Below are 23359 nucleotides of genomic sequence, written 5' to 3' on the forward strand. Positions count from 1 at the left end.
ATGCTTTTAAGTGGTCGGGAAGATACGAGCAAAAATGGTGAGAAATAGTAGTCGGTTCATTCTGATCTCTCAATTTGCTAGTTCGATATTTGAATGAATGCTTTGTTTCATCTTAGATCGACAAAAAATATATACTCTGAAGGAACCAACACACTATCATAATAAGATGATTGCTCTGATTTAAGAGAACCAGCAAAAATGCTTCAACGCATGCATGCACTTTACTCTGTGCCATGTTTTTCCCCTTTAAAAGCAGCATGAAGCCAGCCAGCCAGCCAGCCAGCCACCAGCTGCCAATAAGATCGCTCTTAGCCTCGTCTATCTTGCGCTCCAATGTTACTTTTCCAAATACAAGTCCCAAGAGTTCGACTCGGACCGCTTTGGCTGCAAAGTTTCAACATCCCATTTGGGAACAAAACCTATTATGGAAAGCACACAAGCACTCCCTTCGATCAACATCCATCTGCCGTGTGGACCTGTTTTGTAATTGAGCTCCTCCTGTGAGCCGCTGGTGTCTATTAATGTTTGGCTATCTACAACAGGTCTGCTCTGGCCTGGCTTATCTCCTGCTCCAGCCACCATGCCCGAATTGGCAGATAAACAAACTGTCTAAACATCCCGGCTATTTTATCACCAAGGATTTCCCTCAAGACTGCACACACACACACACACACACACACACACACACACACACACACACTCCTTCCCCGACCTCCCACCAATGCACCAAAGCGACACGTCCACCTTTCCACCGGCTTCTTTATCTTTGACGCATGTAGCCTCAATTATAATCCTTGAGTAATAAATGGGGTTTAGTCACATGGAATGAAGCTCCGATTGTGCTGTTCAGGAGTCATGAAATCTACTTACAGAGAGCCTAAACAGAAGAAATGCATTTGTCCCTCTTGTTGCCATAAAAAATCAAATCAGGCCACAAGAAGAGACATTTTTCTCTCTGAATGCTTGAATAACTAAATGCAGAAATCTGAGCCAAATCGCAAGCACGGAACATCCCAAGGACCTCTTCGCTTGATTAGGCTCCGCCCCAATAGCAACCCTCACCTAATTGTGTCCCACTCCAGCAGTCTGGCTAAATCAGGAAATCAGTGTAAATGAGAACATGTAAATGAGTGCTTGGATTTTTCGACCAAGAGTGTGACTCTTTGGATGTTGGGCTAACCTGTAACTTAAACACAGGTAAATATATAGAATTAAAGGTTAGATGGAGTTGAGAAAGGAAGGAATTGCCCCCCCCCCCCCCCCCCCCCCCCATGCATGCTCATGTGAAAGTGTTTCAGTGTTGTTCAGCATTACTATTTTTGCATGCATACACAGTGTGACCCCCCTCGTGAACTCTGGCATCTTCACCTTCCTGTGGCCTTGCCTCCAGTGACTGATCCCAAGGTCGCATCTGAGCTGTTACTTCTAAGCTCAACACTGAGAGGCAACGTTAGAGTGCCACGTTGTGATCGCTCTCAATTGAAAGCAATGATTTCCACATTTTGCGTGTGTATATTTATTTGTGTGTCAAAGGGAGATGCTTCCAAACCCGGTTCAGAGATTGATTCCTGTGCCCGCAGTATGGAGGATGTTAACGGCAGTAAGAGGGATTTATCAGCTTCTGCAGGTGACTTTGTTTCTTTCTTTATGATCTCATATATGACATGCTATATTTCTTTCTTGCCAGCTTGACTTGACTTTCTTGTCCTGGCCTGGCCTGGCCTGGCCTGGCCTGGCCTTCATTTTTCTCTCTTGCTAGTCGTACCTGTAAACGGTCATGTGGATTTGAAGAGCAGCCTGACTCCTCCACTGATTACTCACACGGCAGCAACTCCCATGCCTATACCTAAGTTACCCATCACGGGTGAGCCCATCCAGGGTTACGAGTCCCGCCGAGGCAGCAGTGTCTCTGTAGAAGCCACCTGCTACGACAAGTCACCGCCGGTTAGTGCTGGTCTTTAGCAACACGTACACAAATGTCACCGTATAAAAGGCTACGAAAATAATGATTCGAAAAAGAGTTGCGCCTTTTCTTTCCATACCAGGAGTCCGTATCTTGAATGAATGAGTGCGTAAATGGACTGGTGACAGGAAGTCAATTAATTGTAGTGTGTCATGATGATGGATGGTTCCAAATGAGTTAAGCCAGCTCCACAACCACTGCGCACTCCATTTCTGTCAGATTCACACACTTTCTTTTCATTTTGATCAAAGGAAGATTGACAGATTGACTCATGAGAGCTTTGCAGTGCAAGTTCATGACAGTCAGTCGAACCCCGATTGTCGATTCCAAACGGGTCAAGCCGATCCCAGCGTATGTATTTGGATGTTTTCATCTCCGACCGTTTTGTTTTTTTACCACCAAAAGTCCAGCGCCCGAAGCGCTTCCCCTTACGCACCTCGGAGCACGGGGAGCGGCCGCAACAGCCGTCGATCGAGCTGGAACAGCCTGGGTCGCGCCCCGTCCCTCAAACGCCAGAAGCGCCAATCCGCCGAGCGACGCTCGCTTTTATCCCAAGAGGGCGGCTCGAGCTCGGAAGAAGGCGGATTGATGGAGGAAGATGGCGCCTCCTTGGCCAGGACGGACTCCATGTCCCGCTCGCAAAGACAGACGTATCACCGCAGGATGGAGTCCGTAGAGACAAGGAGCTCCGTAGATTTGCCGCCTGATGCCCTGCTGCAGGTCGGGCACACTTCAAAATGTGATCTTTCATTTCAAACATAGTAACTCCTTATCTTGTCCTCCTCCTCCTCCTCGTGTAGGTTCCATACCTGTATCGCTCAGCTAGTATGCACAGTTCTAGACCCCCTTTAGCGGGGACCTTCCGGCCCGGAGAGCGGAGCGACTGCAACGGGAAAGGCACGCCCTCACTATTGGGCCAGGTCTCATTGGAGGAGAACACTGAAGAGGAAAATGCTGAGGAAGACGTTCATCTGGTTTGTGTCGCCATTCAGTTTCTTAATCACTGGAAGGTTGCAGGATCAACTATATCAACTAGCCTTCTCAGTGTTACACGAATCATAAAGAGAGCGTGTGTGTGTCTGCGTGTGTGTGTGTGTGTGTGTGTGTGTCTGTGTGTGTGTCTGTGTGTGTGTCTGTGTGTGTTCCCCCCGCAGGGTCGTCTGGCCAGATTGTTTGGCTGGCTGGAAAAGAAACAACCCGAGTGGTGTCGACAAAGAGACACCTGGTCGCTCTACCTTTTCTCTCCGGAGTCAAGGTAGACCTCGTGTGATCTCTCTTTGACTTTGACTCTTTGCGAGTGTTTCCTAAAGGAAAACATCGACTTGTAAACGCAGGGAAAAGCTGATCACTCGGGAATTTCACATTGCGTCTGACTGGCATCGTATGCTTTTGATTTCAAAGAGTTCGCAGCGTTTTTGGATTGGATTGGATTTTCATGTGTGCTTCCAAAATCATTTTTTATTCCGTTCCAAATTCTTACTTCAGAGGCATCTTTTATCCGTCCGTTTCTGCCATGTCAGGGGTGAGTAAGCAGGAGCAAAGGGAGTTTCTCTTTTAAAGTGCTGCGTGTTATCTCAGTCCCATGCACAATCCATTGGCTCTTTTCCCTCCCTCCCTCCAGCGCATCCTCTTTCTTCCCCTCTTTCTGGGTCTTTAATCTCTCGCTCTAGCTGCAGCGTGTTTGGGGCCACTGAGGCTGAAGGTTGTTGCAACAAGTAACACAGTGGCCCCTGGTGAGAACACAGCATGACAACTTTTCAGCCGTTTAAGCAATGAGAAATAACAAACAAAGCATCTTTTGTCATCCAAAATTGGAAAACACCAAGAAGACAATTGCCTGGCACCAAGCCTATTTCAGGGGGAGGGAGCAGTGCCCGCCGTGGCCCGCCGTGGCCCGCCGTGGCCCGCCGTCTCGCTCTGCCTGTGAGATCATTCTTCAGCATTGCAGTCATTGTAATGTTCTGATCGATCGAACGGAATGGGAACATTGAATAGCATTCATGCCTTCGGAATACTTTCAGCTGGTTATCAGAAATCTTTTGGTCACACAATTTGACCGGTTTTGTTCTCGTTACAGGTTTCGTTTTGCGTGCAAAAAGATCATCGACCACAAGATGTTTGACCATGTGGTGTTGGTTATCATCTTCCTCAACTGCATCACCATCGCCATGGAGCGGCCTCGCATCGACCCCACCAGTGCCGTGAGTCAAACGTGAAAAAACCTCCATACAAACGTGCATTGGGAATACTCGAGACGAGGGAAAGTTTCATCCAGATTATCTGCCTTTTCTTCTTAGCTGCAGACTAGCCGTTTTGTCCATAAACCGAATGATTAGCTCAGCCATTATTCTTGTTCTCCCTACTGCGCGAGATGTTCCGCAGATAGCTTTGATTGTGGTTTGGTCTCAGCAGACGCTCATTTTGTTTCTGAACCACCGCAGAGGAGACTGAAGTGATTCCATTATCTTTGTGCTAATGTCCAGGAAAGGGGATGGATGTTTGGCATCAGAGCAGAGGTATCATGGCTTGATGCAAACGGCCGGGCCGCCGGCCAAGCCAAGCCATGCCGACGCATTTGCCAGCGTTACTTCCGGATGTATTTTGTCAGATGCGGCCATGACGACGGAAATGGGACGACACGGAGGATGCAAAAGCAAACCCCGTTGGACTCATGACTCACTCGCTCCTTTGCTTGGGGGCAGTGGCGCGAGCTGGAATATTTGGATGAATGGACGAATGGACGAATGGACGAATGGACGAATGGACGAACGGACGAACGGACGAACGGACGAACGGACGAATGAATGACGCCGCCCATCGGGAATTCGGATGAGAGTTGGTGTTGGGCTAGAATTGAGATGATTTATGTCATGGGGGTCAGCCAAACACCGTTGAAGTGGTTTCAGATATTTCCTACAAGGGTGGAGCCATAACATTTTCAGCCGATTACATTCTGGAAGTGAGTTACGGAGGATCGTAACTCTGCACATAAGTCATAGCTTGCAAAAGCAGGTCAAGCTAAAAGGAGCACTTTATCATGATATTTGAGCTCTCCGTAGTACGGGAGTCAAATACATTTCTTGTGTATTTTAACATAGCCCTGCTTTCCATCTCCAAAACATGGATGTTTATTTCGATTATAATTTCCTTTCGAAAGAACGCACATCAATAAATACATTCTTGCAAGCTGGCAATATTCGGCTGCTGTCAAGCCAGGAATGTCTGAATCATCTTAGCAAGAAAGTATTCCCACTGAGGTCATGCCTAGGGTTTGTCGCAGTGTGTGTCAGTGCGTCCGTCTTCCTCTTAGCATCTGCGATGGCCGACCGGCGGAGGTCGTGGGAAAGGCGACCGCCTACACACACACACACACACACACACACACACACACACTTGCAGACATTCAGACTCATGTCAGCCGTGGTCTTCCGAGATAGCGAGCGAGCGAGCGAGGGAGGGAGGCATTAGCTTCAATAAGCATTTTGTGACGGAATCCTTCCTATTTGTGCTTTTGCTTCGTGCTTTGAATTCCCATCCCACTCCATCCAGCATCATATGAGCAAGCATGCTCCCTCCAGGCAGCAGCCAATCTTGGGAGCACTCAATTGTAAACAGAAGTACTATAAGAAAATTCCACAATTTGCTTGAAGAGTTGAGATAAGACTCAAATTTCCTTCCGCTCATAATTTGTAAGTGCAATGGATTTCTTGTGAAAGTGGTTTTTCTCATTTTAGTGTGTAAATCTTTTTTTGGGTTTGTTTTTTTCTTCCCGAACCACACAGGAACGGATCTTCCTAACATTATCCAACTACATCTTCACTGCGATCTTTGTGACCGAGATGACCATCAAGGTAAATCTCCATGAAGGAGTCCTCAAGTTGAAGTAAAAAAAAAAAGAATCGTATGCATTATTCATATCCAATTAGCATATGCTAGGCATTGATGAGCACCGTTAAACTATGCCTTCCTTCTTATATTTTTTTCATCTCCATGGAATAAAAATAGTTTGACCTGCTGCTTTAAGTTTAAGACGGTCAGGCCAACACTATCACGATTTCTCTTTGTACTTTGTCCAGATTGTGGCTTTGGGTTGGTGCTTTGGTCACAAGGCCTATCTGAGGAGCAGTTGGAACCTTCTGGATGGGATGTTGGTGATGATATCTGTTATCGACATACTGGTTTCTCTTATTTCCAATTCTGGTACCAAGATCCTGGGCATGCTCCGAGTGCTGAGGCTACTGCGTACTCTAAGACCTCTACGGTGAGTGACGTTATACAATCGATTCAAAAATAGATAGATAGATAGATAGATAGATAGATAGATAGATAGATAGATAGATAGATAGATAGATAGATAGATAGATAGATAGATAGATAGATAGATAGATAGATAGATTCTCTCCAAGTCATGTGACCTGCTTTATTTAATCCCAAGAAGGCAGTGAAACTTGACTGTATTTCTGTCATCTTAGCAAGGTCTTAGAGTCAGAGTAGCTTTTACAAGAGAAAATTCTGCAACATTTAATTTGGTGGGTTGGGTGAGGGGAGAAATTAAATGTGGGGAGCAAAACAAAGGGCAACCAGCTCTCAGTAGAAGCCGATCTGTCATTTTGGGAGAAAAGGCAGCGTGGCAGCATGTCAAATAAGATTAGGCAGACTGTGTGAGGGCGGGCGGGCGGGCGGGCCGGCCGAGACAAAGAGAGAGAGCCACAAACAGGAGAGGACACAAAATGGATGGAGAGGAAAAAGCTTCGTGGAGTCACACTATGTTCAATTGACGTGGCAGATGAGAGTCAATCCAGACATTATTTTGCAAACTACTACTGTAATGTAACATCCAAAAGACAATGTCAAGAAATAAACGGTCTAAAATGGCTTTTTAAGTCAGATTTTGGCTTCTGAAAAGAAAATGGAAACAAATATCAAATAAATCAATCAATAATTCGATGCTGGCTTGAATATCAGCTCGTTGTGTCTCTGCTGTTCCGTTGTGGCTGACGTTGGTTTGCCGGGCGTTTGAATGAAGTATGAGATTCTTTTTTTTTTTCTTTTCTGGCAACACAGTGTAGGTAGGGAAGCTCACACTGGCAGGAAATGCTGATATGTGCATCAGGATCATTCAATGGTCATTTATTTATGTGCTCAACTGCACGATTCATTCTTTCAGATGTCACTTTAAGCTGATTGTTCCAAGCATGCGGTATGTTGTTTTTGTGGAGGTCAAAGAGTCGCTTTTCCAGATAATCCCCCCCCCCCATGGTTAACCCCTGTCGGTCGAGCTCATCGGTCACTTGATGATGTTGATGATGATGATGTCATTAACCTGAAGAACAAAGAGTGCAAGGAAAGAGCGGTGTAGATCAGCAAACCTTGCCCTTTTTGCAGTCTCTCATGATTTGTGCCTTTGTTGTTTCCTTGTCATTTCTTGACTGTCATGTATGGATGCAATGTATCGTCTGTGGAAGTGCTATGTGCGCCTTTTCAGCTAAACTATGTGCCATGAAACGCTGCAATTGAAACACTGAATTTGAATGACCTAAATTGAATCCGTATTATTTCATTTGAGTCTTTACATTGAAAAAGCATCTCGGGATTGTACATGCAATTTGAATTCTTTAGTTTGAAACTGATGTCCAATCAATTGAAAACTCAATGTAAGACTTTTTCCCTCTAGAGCTTTATTTAGTGCTCACGGAAAATTCAATTGGATTTATTTCCACATTCAGTTTGACGCATCCAAATTCGAATCAACAAATGTGGGGACCCTAACATTCATTTTGATGTCAAGTAGGGGTCCCACAAAATAATGATATCGTTTTGTGTCGTAGTGTCATCAGCAGAGCGCCTGGTCTCAAGCTGGTAGTTGAGACCCTGATGTCTTCACTGAAGCCTATTGGCAACATTGTGGTCATTTGCTGTGCCTTCTTCATCATCTTTGGCATCCTTGGTGTACAGGTAGGTAAGCGCTGCAATGACAACAAAAATGCATCAGACAAGAACAAAATGATGACAAAGGAAGCCTCCTCTGGAACATGCCGAGCCGCTGTGAAGAAATATTTGGGCCGCTCCAAAAGAAAAACTTCACTTGTGTGATCAAAGTTGTGACGATGAGTCATTTTATGAAGATGAAGAAATATTACTCAAGAAAAAAAAAGCACAATTTTATGGGAACAAATTTTAACAAGTGAATATAAAAATGTCCATATAAAATCAAAGCAGTTTACCTCTTAAAATGAATGGAAAATCCAAGCCTCATCAATATGTATTTTTGTTCATACTATTAATGTTGTATTTCTTTCTTTCTTTCTTTCTTTCTTTCTTTCTTTCTTTCTTTCTTTCTTTCTTTCTTTCTTTCTTTCTTTCTTTCTTTCTTTCTTTCTTCTTTCTTTCTTTCTTTCTTTCTTTCTTTCTTTCTTTCTTTCTTTCTTTCTTTCTTTCTTTCTTTCTTTCTTTCTTTCTTTCTTCCTCGCTTGAATTGCATTTGTGACGTCAAGGCAGTTTATACGTGGCTTTTCCAATTTTGCCTGATCTATTGAAACTAAACTTACAGTGAGGAGCCCAAAAAGGTTCGGAATAGATTTAGCGGGACTTTTAAAGGTTTGTTTCCCTCCACAGCTCTTCAAAGGGAAATTCTTTGTTTGTCAAGGAGAGGATGTAAGGAACATCACAAACCGGTCCGACTGTTTACAAGCCAGCTACAGATGGGTCAGACACAAATATAACTTTGACAACCTGGGACAGGTCAGAATGTCCAGATCCTTGTGTTGTTGTTGGGATTTTTTCTTTTCGGAAAAAAGTCTTCTTGACGCATCCATTTCAAACGTTCTCATTACCAGGCCTTGATGTCTCTATTTGTTCTGGCGTCAAAAGACGGATGGGTGGATATTATGTACGATGGACTGGATGCTGTCGGAGTGGACCAACAGGTACTGATGGCTCACTAAAACATTTGGACATGATATAGATGAAAGCCGCCGCTATGATGTTTGTATGGTGTGTGTGTTTCAGCCAGTGATGAACTACAATCCATGGATGTTGCTCTACTTCATCTCCTTCCTTCTGATCGTGGCCTTCTTTGTGCTCAACATGTTTGTGGGCGTGGTGGTGGAGAACTTCCACAAGTGTCGTCGCCACCAGGAAGCTGAGGAGGCCAAGCGCAGGGAGGAGAAGAGACTGAAACGCATGGAGAAAAAGAGACGGAGTAAGGAGAAGGAGCTGGCTGGTCGGTAGTCTTTCCACATCTTTCTGAGTCCTGCTTGGTTTGAGCCTGAGCCTTTTTTTTTTTTTTTTGCTGTTTGCCTTTTGGTTTGGCCAAGTCTGGACCAAGGCAATTGGTGATTTAGCAAAGTAGTGCTTTTTTTATTTTTTTTTCTTCCTTTTCTTCAACTCCAACTGATGAAGTTGGACTTCAAGGAAAGCTGCCCGTTTGCAGAGTGAGGCCAATCCCCCCATTCTGCCTTAGCTTGCCTGTCTACTGGAGACATCATGCTTGGGTTGGCCCCCTTTGGAGCATGCCCGTTGAGTTCTTACAGACGGGGCTTGCATGGTGGTTTACAGAGCTCGAGGGAGGGGGAGTTGTTGGTCATGAACCCCCTCTTCTTGCATGTTGTTTTAGTACAGCCGCCGGGGCAGGGATGGACCAAAGCTTGAGAGATGTGGTGATCGATCACCGGAGCTAAATGAGCGCTCTCCCCTCCCCTGCCTGCCTGCCTCCCTCCCTCCCCTTCGGCTGTATAGGACTTGATGACAAAGTGCTTGAGTGTAATTCCACTGCCTCTTAAACCTAAAACGCTGGCTAGCCTCTGCTAGCATTGAAAAGCGCCTTTGTAAGAATTAGGCGCTCGTTGGGCATATCAACAAGGAGCAGTGGACTCTGGTGTCCGAAATGTTCCCCTCCTATGTCTATGGTCCTTTGATTTTCTGCAACTTTGGATCGATCTCCCTTGAGAAATACTGATGCCTTGAAATGTCTGATCCCCGAGCCGTGCACACTTAGTCACTCGAGGTTGGTTCTCTTCCAAACAACACAAAACCTTCCTGTTGGGATTGTGGCAAGCTTTGTTGGAGGATTCATTTGCCAGGAAGGATTTGTTTTTGTCGGCGCGTACTATTAGGATCAAATGGTGTTGGCTTTGAGCAAAGGATCCAGGAGAAAATAGCAAGTGGTTTGCTGGTAGAATCCATCCACATTAGAATGGTGGCCACAGGTTGATTGTTTTTCTTTCTACGCATAGAGAAAAAGAAATAGCTAGTAGCAAAAAACTGGACTCAGAATCACTGGAAAGACCAAATATAGGAAAATAAACCAGCTTAGCAATCTTTCACTGCTTCCTTCTACTCTTACTCCATCCCTCTTTCCCTCTTTCTTTCTCTTTGCCTTTCTCCCATCTGTCCTTGCTTTCTCCCACTTCCTTACTAACATGGTCTCATTCCTCTAGATGTAATGGTTCCAGGGGTGAGTTGGGCCCTCTCTGAAGGCACATTAAAAGGTACCCCGTTCCCAGCATGCTCTGTTTTGTCCCTTAACACTGCCACTGACCATGAGCACCCACCATGGTGGCAAGGGTTGCGCAATCACGAGAGGTAGGGTCCCATCACGTCGTCCCGCCCTCCTGCCTCTCTCCCATCAGCTCTTCGTCCGTCCGCCCACTGGACATTTTCTTTTTTTTTTTTTTTCTTCCCCCTTCTTCTTCTTGGTTTGTGACTTTGGCTTCCACTGTCCACTGCACCACACTGTTCAGGTCACAATAACGGGTCCGTCGGAAACGGTCGGTCGGTAGAAAAATGGATCGGAACCACGTGGTTAGCAAGGTTTTTTTTTTTTGTTGTTTTTTTTTTATAGCCTAGCAGTAAAAAGATGCACTGTTATGCGCTTCAGGGGACAGTAAAAAAGTGTAATCATTTTCAATGGGTCCATTTATGGATGTCAGTCAAATATTGATGTAATTCTTTCCAAAAAATCATCTAAAATGACTCAAACATGAACTCAATGGGTAATTGTGCTTCATGATATATCATGAATCATGATATAAAAAGAATCTGGATAATGAAAACAAAACGCTGTTTCTCAATGAGTTAGCATAAATTCTTGTTTTCGGTACCTCCCTTCAAACATATTTGATACATTGGATTGTAAACTAATGACTGAAACAGGGTTTTTAAGATAACACCAAAAGTATATTTTGGAGAAATTCATAAGTCATTTTTTGTGATGTTAATTTTTGTTGCCAGCAACACATTATCCAGTTTATTGTGAATAAGAGGAAGAGTTTAGAGTGTGCAAATGAAATATACACATTTGCATTTATTGGACTGGATATATGCAACCCATGTATAGCTGTACTTGATCAATTCTTTGTCCTGTCCTCCCTCCTCCCTCTTTCCATATCTATCCATCTATTTATCTATCTATCTTTGCCACTCGCACGCACGCACGCATACAATGCCACAGTCTAATGCACGCACGAATCTAGGTCAACACTAACCGAGATAAATCTGAGCGGAAATTACACATTGACTTTTTTCTGCTTTCTATTTCTCCATGGGAGATATGTCATTAGATGTAATTAATTGCATTGGTCCATTAGGGAGGGGCAGACTTGGGAAAAAGTCTCTCTCTCTCTCTCTCTCTCTCTCTCTCTCTCTCTCTCTCTCTCTCTCTCTCTCTCTCTCTCTCTCTGTGTGTCTGTCACCCCCCCGCCAAAAGTGTAAACTAGACTTAGAATATGGAAGAATTTGGACTCGGAGGACATCCTCTCAAATTGCAGGTGTGTGTATTATTTATGCCACAAGGTGTAAAGTAAACATCTTCAACATTTGACCAAGATGAATTTATTGGTTGCCAGAAGGCTCAAAAGTGTCATATACTGTACTTTGAATACAGTCAAGCATTTCAGTATTCCAAGGAGATGTAGAAAGGTCACCCATATGATGTATCGATGTCATCTCCATTAAATGAGTGAATGAATTGTCCTCTGGATACGTTAAATACATTTACTACTCCATTGACATAAATGATTCATAAGATTGTATTCATTGAAAGAGTGGTAGCTAGCATGATGTTGTTCCACCGGGAAGCAAAATGTGAACGTAATGACCATGAAATCTTATTCATTTCAAAAAAACCAACAGGAATCATTCTAAATGTTTCACAATGGGAACGTTCTCAATGAATGTTTGATCCCCAGAAATGTCAACAAGACCATTGTTGAAAGCCGTATGCAACGAAATTTCATTTTGTACACACCTAGTGTTGACAAAATGACAATAAAGTTCTGTCTAAGTCTAAGAGAGTGGTAGAAAGCCTGAAGCTTGAGCTTGAGCAGCAGCAGCAGCAGCAGCAAATGTAGCGAGGAAAGAGAACAAAGTGTGCTTTTGAAACGACAACTGATCGATCACACCAATATGTGTGTTCCTGTCAGGTTGAGTTTATCTTGAAGATCTAAAAATAGAATATTGGTTTCTACTTCCTCAAAATTAGTATACCTACCTACCTACCTACTATATATTTAAGATGTTTCTTAATGACATCAAATGAATATTCAGTATGTCAGCACTGTGTAACCAGAATTGAAATGTGAAATCTATTTTTAACAGCCAGGCCATTTCTGCATGAGCATGTGTGCATGTGCAAACACCTCCCAAAAATTGCATTTCATTTTGCCACGAGTTCAGCAGTAAGTTAAAGCAGGTCTTTTTTGAAATGTTACTGTCGATTTTACGTTCCGCCATGCCTCAGATACGACATTATGGTACAAATTGTTTTACAATATAGTAGCTTGACATATAGTTAGCAAGTTGATTGAATTGAAGGAATTTCAAGGAAAACATTTTGAAAATAGAGCTGTTTTTTTCAGACCATGTCGCTTTTGAGTCATCACCAATACTGACACCCAGCATACATAGATACCATTCCCGCCACCCAAAAATGACAGAAAAGCATCTATTTATATCCCACGACAGCAATCCAGAACAATCTTTCAATTTTTAGTTCCTGATTACAAAACGACCGACCACAATAGGCCAGCCCATATTGGTATCGACCACAGTCGTGAGTACCGATCCCGTGTCGTAAGACTTCTACGTATCGGCGGGCGCCGGCCGATATTGATAGCCTATCTCGAATTTTAAACATGGATGATGGATTTAAAATGGTACTTACTGCACTCACATTTGTTGTTGTGCCCAAATTTCAGTAGAATCATCAGTATGAAGTTTCAGATTAGCGTTATCTGCGAGGCGCTTTAAATGCTATTGCTAATTTGTCATTGTGGGTAATTGGCTACTAGTCGAAGTGAACTATTAAACTATGTCCAGTAAAAGGTTAATGGTGTTGCTTCCCATTGTTCTGTGCCTTGTCATCCATCTGTGCTGTCCTCGCGCCCTCCTCCACCCATGCTGCCCAATCAATCGCTTTCCTTTGCCATCCGACCCCACGTTTGAGTTGGTTCATTGCTCAAGTATGACTCAGAAAGAGGTGTCAGTCTGCCATGCAAACCAGCACAATGTACGGACGTGCGTGCGTGCGTGCGTGCGTGTCTACCGTGTGTATGACGTGCACAACGTATTCATGGGAGAATCGCTGTGTCAACCGTGTGACTGGGCACAAATCAAATGTGTCACTCCAGTGTGTCTGAAAGTACAATTGAGATTGATTGATTGATTGTTTGTTATCACATTGATTCTATGTCTTATTTCTTTGATGCTTTCCTTCTGGACTAGGTAGAAAAGCAGCAGCCGCTGGAATGATCAAAGACTCCAAATCTAAATTTTAGTCTTAAAAGAGCGCTGCTTTACATGCACCCCGCCCCTCTTCATTTCACAGCCGTCCATATCATCACCAATCTTTTTTAGGTCTAGTACATCGGCCATTACATTTATTTGGAAGTCTCACCATCTCGAGATACATTTAAAGGAGCTCCAGCAATTTCATAGCGGTATTGAGAAGATTTCACTTTTCACATTTAGATCACCACATTATGGGCACATGCACGATGTTCCACGATCACATGACCGACCTAACAAGAGTTACCGTCTGTATTTCCCAAAATATATGGCGTACATTTTTGAGAGTGGCCAAATCCAAAAGCAACTCCCAGACTGAGTTCACCTCAAGCATTCAGTTGTGGCACCTGACAAGTTTCGGACCATCTCATTGAAATGAAGAGAATATTCAGTTTTGGCCTTGTTTTTGGACCAGAATTATATCAGGTGTCTGTGGATGAGCGAAGGCAGGTTGTCAGCAAGGGGCTTGTATAAAAAAAAATCTGAAAATTGATATAAAAAAAACAAGCATATCCATTCAAAGTCAACTATAGCAAAAGTGGTACTATTACTTTACTCATTGTTTCCCCTTGAAATAATCTGTCCTGGTGGATCTACAGGTTTCATGATTGTGTGCGTACTTATTGCAGGTCAGGCAAGACTTGAGGAACACAAGAATCTGGCTATTTCTTTCATGTTAGGTCTTTTTCCGGAGAAGAGTGTGAGGTGCGAAAGATGAGGACTCGATCAGAGGGACATCGTGTGAGATTGGGAAACCTGTTCATAAATGGCACATTGCTCCTTTCTAGAAGATCAATCCGATCGATGCTCTATATTGCGCAATATAATAGGACCCACATCAAATGGTTTGGCTATATTTGAAAGAATTGCTCTTAAATCAATCATTGACGGTTATAGACGCCAAACATTCATTTGGCAGTAAATGAGCAACATCTCTTCACTCTGTCCATGGATTGATCCTCCTCCGCCACCACTCATCTGCAAATCTGTCATCCCAAATAAATATTGACATGAGCGACCGCTAACAAGCCTCTTTTTCAGATTGGACATGCCGCTTGCTTCCGTAACAGCGCATTTGTAATGTACAGTGTCTTAGCTCTTGTCTCATTCACTCACTTTATGAATGCCCCCCTCCCCTCCACCCCCCCCCCCTCCCCCCTGCCCTCCCCCCTTTCAACAGAAGCTCAGAGTAAACCCTACTACTCCGATTACTCCCCCACCCGTTTGGTTATCCATAAGATGTGCACCAGCCACTACCTGGACCTCTTCATCACCATTGTCATAGGGCTCAACGTCATCACAATGTCCATGGAGCACTACCAACAACCCAAGGTCAGGTGTGCCGTGCCGTGCCGTGCCGTGCCGTGCCGTGCCGTGCCGTGCCGTGCCGTGCGGGAGGAAAACCGAGTCGTATTCACAACAACCGACACAGCTCGTGTGTGTTTGTTTGGAGTGTGACTTTGAATAACAATGTCCTCTTTTTTTCCTCAGGAACTGGACGAAGCGCTGAAGATCTGTAACTACATCTTCACGGTCATCTTTGTTCTGGAGTCGGTCTTCAAATTAGTCGCCTTTGGCTTTCGACGCTTCTTCAAGGACAAGTTAGTAGTTGATGAATTGGGATAGCTCAGACGCAAGTCTCGGAGATTTGCTTCGAGCTTTTGTCTTTTGACAACATGGTGCAGATTGATTTTGAGCTCATCAGAGGACGGTTGAAGCCTGTATGGAAGAAGAAAAAAGCCTCGCCTCATTACACAGCCATAAAAGATGCTGCCTGAAATGATTTCATAACTTTGGCTTCCCAATGAAAAGCACACTGGAGCACAAATTCATCACCGCTCATCTGTCATTAACATGAAGGCAGTCTTTTCATGGATGAAGTTCCTCTCGGGTCAACGCTTGTCAACATGGGAGCTTCCGCAATCGAAACCAATGTGATTGAAGTTATCCTCTGTGTCAATGGCGGCAAGTCATGCACGTTTTTGCCTGTGCGTAGATGGAACCAGCTGGATCTGGCCATCGTCTTGCTCTCCATCATGGGTATTACTCTGGAGGAGATCGAGGTCAACGCTTCGCTGCCCATTAACCCCACCATAATCCGCATCATGAGAGTGCTGAGGATTGCACGAGGTATGAGCCAACAGCCTCCAGACCTGATTTGGAAGAGGACACATCCGCATCCCTGGGAGTCAGTCTCCCTCTTTGTCATTTTTATATGGCAGATCTCAGCGTGGTGTAGGCTTCCGTGGCAGCCGAGCAGATGGCGCTGATGGAAACCGCAAAGAGTAGAAATCAAAAGTGGCAAGACGCATTGTGACAGTAAGCGGGTCAAGCCGCAATTAACAGAGACCAGATAAATGAAGGAACAGAAAGAAAGAGAGAAAGAGAGAAAGAGAGAAAGAGAGAAAGACCGAAAGAAAGAAAAGGACCACGCACGGCAGAGTGATTCACTACTCCTGAACCAAAAATACATCATGAGATGAAGTGAGAAAGAGGAGCAACTGACAAAGGGGCGAAAAGTTAGGGCAAGATTCATGAATGGGAGCATGAAAGATTGCATATGTGCCAATTGGAATGTATGTTACACTAGTTGTGTTCTTTTGTTGTCATTCATTCCAAAACAACGACAACAACAAAAAAGAGCAAAAATCAGAAATTGCACACCCGAGCAATTGGGGGGGGGCATTCATAAAGTGCCTGCAGTCCCCCCTTCTAGCTCTGCCAGTGGCTTTAATACCTTGTATTCCTCATGTGGCAACATTTACTTCTACGAGCTAGTGATTCTGATGATTCAATCGCTTGACGTCATTCAATGCGTGGCATAAGGTGATAAACTAGTTCGAACGAAATAGAAAATTCAACAAATCCAGCAAGCACCACATGAAGTTTTTGGTCACACATTTGCATCTGCTACTTTGTGCCAAATCTCATGAAGCAACAAGAGAAAGTGCCAAGGTCACCTGTAAAATCAATGAGTGAACAACTACGATCCAGGATCTTAATGAACCTTTCATTCTTCTGGAAGGAACACAATGTCATAAAATACAAGTGCAACAAATGAGAGCCAGGTTCAACGGGATTGCATTTCAATCAAGATGACTCCCTATCTGGCTCAGATGAAAAAGAAAGAAAAAAAACAACATCTTCTTTGGTAGTGGTCATTAAAGAGAGCTTATGAGACACATTGCTAAGGTTGAAGCAGCAATGCAAGTTGCATACTTGATCAGCAGCTGCTAGACTGTGCTTGATGTCTTTCCCAAAACTACAACATTATTTTCAAAAGCATTTTGAAAATGTGCTGAGATGACAAGATTCATAGACGGAATTGTCGTTCATGTTGTTGTCGCCGCTTTGCACTTCATTAATGTCTTCCTTCAAAAGAAACTGGAGAATTTTGGATGGATGGATGGATTGATGGATTGATGGATTGATGGATTGATGGATTGATGGATTGATTGATTGATTGATTGATTTGCCTGCAGTGCTGAAGCTCCTAAAGATGGCAGTGGGGATGCGAGCTTTGCTGGACACGGTGATGCAAGCCCTGCCTCAGGTACATTCCAACCAATGAACCAACTATTTGATGCTGGAATCTTTTTGAAGGGCACGTTCACTGTTATTTCATTGCGAAATCCGGACGGAGACTCTTTCCCTGCATCCCGGCAGTCATTCGTAAGCGAATGCAGGTGCAAAGGTTTTGCTCTTGGTGCATTCGAAGGTGTTTCGCTTGGTACTTTGGAGGGAAAAATAATTGTGTGAGGAAAATAACACATTCACGTTCACAGCATTCTTTGATACCGCCGCTGGCGCTTGCCTCGTGTAATTCAAAGAGTTTGAAAAAAATGAAAAATACTGCTCCCAGCTTGTCAAGAGGGATAGAATTAATAAATGGTACTGAAGGGCGTTTGGCATCTTGCCTTATGGTCATTTGCATCATAAAACAGTCCTTGAAAGCTTCCATTTCTGTGCTCGGACTAATCCGTTTTGCTTCCACTAGGTGGGGAATCTTGGTCTTCTCTTCATGCTCCTCTTCTTCATCTTTGCAGCTTTGGGAGTGGAGCTGTTTGGTGATTTGAGTAAGGCCATTTTATGAAGAACTTTCTTTTTTTTCTTTTTATCTTGAATTGTCTTGTTAGCCTGCATATTTTTTTTTTCTAGTTTGTGATGAACTCCATCCATGTGAGGGCCTGGGACGCTATGCGACATTTAAAAATTTTGGGATGGCATTTTTGCTGCTCTTCAGAGTTTCCACCGGGGACAACTGGAACGGCATCATGAAGGTGAAATGAGTAAATGAAGCAACACGGACGGACGACGGGTGTGACAGTTTTAGTGTGCTGGTAAATTGCCATGAGCAGAGGGGCCTGCTTCCTCTGCATTGCTGCTGACTTTGCATCCTTTTCTTGGCAATATTTGCATCCACTGACATTCGCTCTTGAAAGACTTGTTTGTTCGTTCCGTTTGTTTGAACAGAGCATTTCAGGCTTGACACATGACATCATCATATGAATCACTGATTCCTTGTTTCAGGACACTTTAAGGGACTGTGCCCACGAGACCACTACCTGCTACAACACCGTGGTCTCTCCCATCTACTTTGTCTCCTTCGTCTTGACCGCTCAGTTCGTCCTGGTCAACGTGGTCATTGCTGTCCTGATGAAGCACCTGGAAGAGAGCAACAAAGAAGCCAAGGAAGAGGCGGAGCTGGAGGCCGAGTTAGAGCTGGAGCTACACGGCGATGGGGGGGACGTGGTCACGAGGTCGCCCCACTTCAACCCACTGGCATTGGGCATGGACACTTGTGGGGGTTCCCCCTGGAGCTCCACCAGAGGACAGGAAAGGGCTGTGGACTCACCTACTGTTGATATAGCCAGAGAAGAGCCACCCTCACGCCCGGAGCCCCCTCGTGAGGTAAGGAATCCCTTTGGAGGATTTGAGGACTCGGCGGCGGCGGCGGCTCGTGCCGTCCCACCCGTTTGTGAATTCTCTCGCTTATGAGCTTGGACCATGAAATCATTGAACCAGAGAGGACCATATTTGGTCACATTCACCAGACAGGCTAGCAAGAAAAGACATACGTCCATAGGTTCTGGGACGCTAATGAGACCGCTTTGATTTGATGTGACAGATTCCCCACGTTTTCTTCCTGGCCTCACTGGCCATGAATATAAAACAACAATCCAATGGAGGGAACACAACGTGCTTCCTATGCCACATAGCTAAGTCCAGAAAATCAGGACATCCATAGAATAGAATAGAATAGAATAGAATGATGATATTTGTATCCAAATTTAGATGGTAGTGGATCGATATTTTTCCTGCTCCGTACTTTCCTCAAAGTACTTCCCCTTCCACTAGGTCTTGCAGTTTGCGTGTGGCTCTTGGTCCCTGCGGAGGACGTGCCAGTCAAAAGCAGGTCATAGTGCCATGGGAAAGCTGGAGCGCAGGGCCTTGTTTTAGTCCTCCACAGCTATTTCCAGACAACTTTGCGGCCCTTGTGTTTCCCCTTGAAGATAGATATTGTCTGTCTTTGGTTGCTGCAGCGCTCCAAACCAGGATGTTCTCTACCAGTGTGATCTTGTAGCGCCTTCTAGTGGCCACGCGCTAGTTCTTCTTTCATCTGATCTGTTTCTGATGAACTGTCGTTTTCTTTCTTTCGTTCTTTGTATTCCTTCTGGTTGCTATCCGTTTGTCCCATCTTTCCTCTGCTTTGTCCAGCAAAGAGCACAGTTTGACTCAGTCTCCCTGGTCATCCAGGGTTCAATGGAAGAAGGGGAGCTGAGTTTGATGGACAACTTGTCTGGCTCTGTGTGCCTCTACTACGCGCTTGGCTCCAAAGGCGGCAAGCACAACCCGGACCAAAAGGTCAAGAAATAAGATTGATTTGAATGAACATTCAGTGCCAATGACGGTTATAGACGTCAAAGATATGACCTGGGTTGGCAGTGAATGAATGAGTTCATCATTTGGGACATGTGCAAATATTATAAATGGAAATATTCTGGATGCTTTGCACGCCAGGATGGATTCCTCAAGATCCAGGTGTACTCCTGCTGAAATGACTCCTAGTTTTTCCAATTTAGTCTCCGATTGAGTATGCCTCTGCCTCTTGCTTATTTGATTTGATTTGATTTGATTGGATTGACCCTTTGATGGAACTATTTACTTTATTGGGAACATATGATATCATCTCACTCCTTTTGGCAAATCGTAGTGTTTTATGACCATTTAGCGCACTAAATGTCTTAAAGATGGATGGGGGGGGGGGGGGGGGTTCCTACGCTGCAGGATCTCTATTAAGCTGTAAAATATTTACGAAGGGGAAAAACAAGGACATATTGTCCGTGGACTTTTCTTTCGGAGGGGGGGGGGGGGCGCGAACAGCATGCCGTGTTATGTTTGCCAAATATCATGCCGCCCAAGAACCATTAACATTTTTTGGAGGAAAATTCCTCCTCATTTAGTATACCCTGCGTGGCGTGGCGTGGCGTGGCGTGGCATCTCAGCCATGATCTCACCGCCTTACTTGCTCAGTGGCCGGCCACTCATTCATGCTTGACAGACGCCGCACGCTTCTCTACTTAACTTGTATTTTATATGTTATTCAAATGTGTGTCATCTTCATATTGGTGTGTTTGTATTTTCTTTCTCTGCTCACCCGCCACTGTCTCTTCCCGTTTAGATTCCTCTAGCTGAGATGGAAGCTTTGTCTGTGGCCTCGGAGAAATCCTGGTCCCTAGCTGTGACAGAGGAATCGCTCGCTGACCATTTTAATCCCCTCTCTCTAAGCAGCCTGGAATGCAATGTACTGACTGTTTCTTTTTTTTTTTCTTTCTTTCTTTCTTTCCTTTCCTTCATACCCGCCCTCCTCCTCTTTGCACTTTCTTGTAGTACCAGTGCTTCCTTTCCAGGGTCTTCCAAAGCAGCCTCTCGCCCACTTCCCCACCGTTCCACGCTCGCGTATAATAAGCCTAGCAAGTCGGTGCCAACTTGTTAAATGTTTAGTTTGAACCAGATGTTTCAGCAACTCTACCTCAATAGTGTTGGATCATGGCAAAAATCTCAGTCCTCATAAAATGCAGCTTCATCATCAGACAGCAAATGAAGGGGCAAAAGGAATACAGTACTTGAGTGGAACATTTGGAAGCAGTTAGTGACCTCAGACTACCTTGACAAGGAATCGCACCAACGGTGATGATGTCACACAACAGACAGACATCCAATTTCCACCAGTATTTAGTTTCCTAATATTCATTTATTATATTCTACAAGATTGGGCAAGTAACTTGAGCATGAATTCACATTTGATACGATTATCGCTCCTAATGTTGGGACTTTATTTTGTGTCTAAGCATTTGCCCTTTTCACAGAGTCTCATCTCTGCCTGCCCGAATGTTAGCAACACACACACACACACACACACAGCCACCAGTGGCGGTGCTAAAGGGCACAGAAATGAATTGGGTCGTGCTGGGACAGGAAGCAAAGAAAAGAACCCAAAATAAAAAGGATGGTGGCGAAGCCATGTTGGAAGGCCTTTTGTGAATCTAACCATGAGTCCTCCAACTTTCTCTTTCATTCCATCTTTCCAGCCTGATGTGTTCTTGTGCAGTAGAGTAGTGCACCCAGCACTTTACAACTCTTCCCTCCCTTCCCTTCCCTTCTCTCTCTTTCTACACGTTTTGTCTCCCGCCAGCCACTGTGCTTTTCATGTGAGTCTACGTCACGGTTCTCTCCCGTCAATGTGCTTGCTTTGTGTCTCTACTGGTCTTGTAGTGGGGGGGGGCAGGCTGCAAGACTGCCCCAGCTGACAGCAGGCTAATCCCATGAGGACTAAGGGAGGGGGGGGAATGATTCATTGGAGCAAAAGAGTTGAAAGAAATTGATTTTGAAATTCACAAGATTTCTGTGATCTGTGGCAGCTCTGTTCTTGGAACATTTGTTTTGTGTGTATGCTAAAGCCCACTGCCTCTTTGTATCTTGTATGATGGAGTAGATCCAGCTTCAAGGTTGACTTCTGTGTCGTTCAACAGGTGGAGGAAGTGACATCGGAGGACAACCTGTTGAGTGTCAGGAAGCCCGCGGTGGGACGCGCACACTCCTTACCCAACGACAGCTACATGTTCTTCCCCCAGCAAGCCTTTGGCAAGTCCGCTGCAACAGACAGAGCACAGACACCTCGGGCCCAGTCAGCTCATGTTGGATGCCATATTGCTCGCTCGCTCGCTCTTAATAATGAGCTCAATGAAAGTAAATGGGGTTATACCGACTGGAAAAAAAAAAAAGAAATCACTTTTGACGTCAGTTAAAAAGAAAAAACAAAAAAAAAAACAATCCAGTGACTTTTTCTTCCCAAGTGGTCAGTGCTGCCATTGGGCGGATGCGGTGGAATTCATCATTTGTTTGTAATCAAGTCATTTTGAAGTCTTTTTTTGCAAGTGTCAGACCCCCAAAAATATTTGTGGGATTGTCCTGAATTTCTCCAAATATTAGATCAAGGTCCTAGCTTTTGGAGAAAATGCTGTGTAAGCAGCACATTAGCGGCGGATATCTGCCATGGCACCCAGCAGCGAGACAACTGCAGACCTTTTTCCCTTTCTCCCAAGTGCCTGCCTGCCTGTCTGCCTGCCTGCCTGCCTGCCTGCCTGCCTGCCTGCCTGCCTGCCTGCCTGCCTGCCTGCCTGCCTGCCTGCCTGCCTGCCTGCCTGCCTGCCTGCCTGCCTGCCTGCCTGCCTGCCTGCCTGCCTGCCTGCGTGGCTGCCTGCCTGCCTGCCTGCCTGCGTGCCTGCCTGCGTGCCTGCCTGCGTGGCTGCCTGCCTGCCTGCCTGCCTGCCTGCGTGGCTGCCTGCGTGGCTGCCTGCGTGCCTGCCTGCGTGCCTGCCTGCGTGGCTGCCTGCCTGCGTGGCTGCCTGCCTGCCTGCGTGGCTGCCTGCCTGCGTGGCTGGCTGGCTGGCTGGCTGGCTGGCTGGCTGGCTGGCTGGCTGGCTGGCTGCCTGCCTGCCTGCCTGCCTGCCTGCCTGCCTGCCTGCCTGCCTGCCTGCCTGCCTGCCTGCCTGCCTGCCTGCCTGCCTGCCTGCCTGCCTGCCTGCCTGCCTGCCTGCCTGCCTGCCTGCCTGCCTGCCTGCCTGCCTGCCTGCCTGCCTGCCTGCCTGCCTGCCTGCCTGCCTGCCTGCCTGCCTGCCTGCCTGCCTGCCTGCCTGCCTGCCTGCCTGCCTGCCTGCCTGCCTGCCTGCCTGCCTGCCTGCCTGCCTGCCTGCCTGCCTGCCTGCCTGCCTGCCTGGTCCTTATGATGCATCAAGTAACTTCCTGTCTTTTTAGGCTCCAGTGGTTCAGTGCGTTCCCAACCTGAAGAATGCTCCCAAAGACTGAGCATTCCCACTGAGCTCTTCAGACCCATCAGCCCCCACCGCCACTCAGACTCTGAGAGCATACCGCGACTCCCCCCTCCCAGACGGAGGCATGCGGTGCGCCGCAAGCTCCGCAGACAGGTGAATGACCCGTGCGTGCATTGCTCGACACCTCTTGAATGCCTCAAGAATCATTTCAACTTTTTACAAAGGTCACATTTTACTCGCACCTCTTGCCCATTTCAACCATGTTTTCCAGTCCATC

At 45.5% G+C, this 23359-nt stretch overlaps 1 protein-coding gene across 14 annotated transcripts in view; it reads left to right on the top strand.

Moving 5' to 3' along the window:
• The window catches only part of cacna1g (calcium channel, voltage-dependent, T type, alpha 1G subunit), a 76520-nt gene that overhangs the window by 50478 nt on the left and 2683 nt on the right, over positions 1–23359 (top strand). For 2 of the 14 annotated variants that reach the window (XM_037277304.1, XM_037277309.1), the window contains 23 exons: positions 1534–1627; positions 1760–1944; positions 2369–2683; positions 2764–2937; positions 3118–3218; positions 4041–4164; positions 5746–5814; positions 6040–6224; positions 7792–7918; positions 8579–8704; positions 8800–8889; positions 8972–9164; positions 14928–15079; positions 15239–15348; positions 15744–15877; positions 17230–17300; positions 17745–17823; positions 17906–18027; positions 18278–18658; positions 19466–19612; positions 20430–20554; positions 21780–21892; positions 23066–23235. In XM_037277304.1, coding sequence (XP_037133199.1) covers positions 1534–1627; positions 1760–1944; positions 2369–2683; positions 2764–2937; positions 3118–3218; positions 4041–4164; positions 5746–5814; positions 6040–6224; positions 7792–7918; positions 8579–8704; positions 8800–8889; positions 8972–9164; positions 14928–15079; positions 15239–15348; positions 15744–15877; positions 17230–17300; positions 17745–17823; positions 17906–18027; positions 18278–18658; positions 19466–19612; positions 20430–20554; positions 21780–21892; positions 23066–23235 — 3387 coding nt within the window. Of the gene's footprint in view, positions 1–1533; positions 1628–1759; positions 1945–2368; positions 2684–2763; positions 2938–3117; positions 3219–4040; positions 4165–5745; positions 5815–6039; positions 6225–7791; positions 7919–8578; positions 8705–8799; positions 8890–8971; positions 9186–10401; positions 10453–14927; positions 15080–15238; positions 15349–15743; positions 15878–17229; positions 17301–17744; positions 17824–17905; positions 18028–18277; positions 18659–19465; positions 19613–20429; positions 20555–21779; positions 21893–23065; positions 23236–23359 lie in introns of all 14 variants that reach the window. The other 12 variants (XM_037277296.1, XM_037277300.1, XM_037277295.1 and 9 more) reach the window with 12 other exon arrangements.

The sequence above is a fragment of the Syngnathus acus genome, chromosome 19 (genome assembly GCF_901709675.1).
Source record: "Syngnathus acus chromosome 19, fSynAcu1.2, whole genome shotgun sequence".
Lineage (NCBI taxonomy): Eukaryota > Metazoa > Chordata > Actinopteri > Syngnathiformes > Syngnathidae > Syngnathus > Syngnathus acus.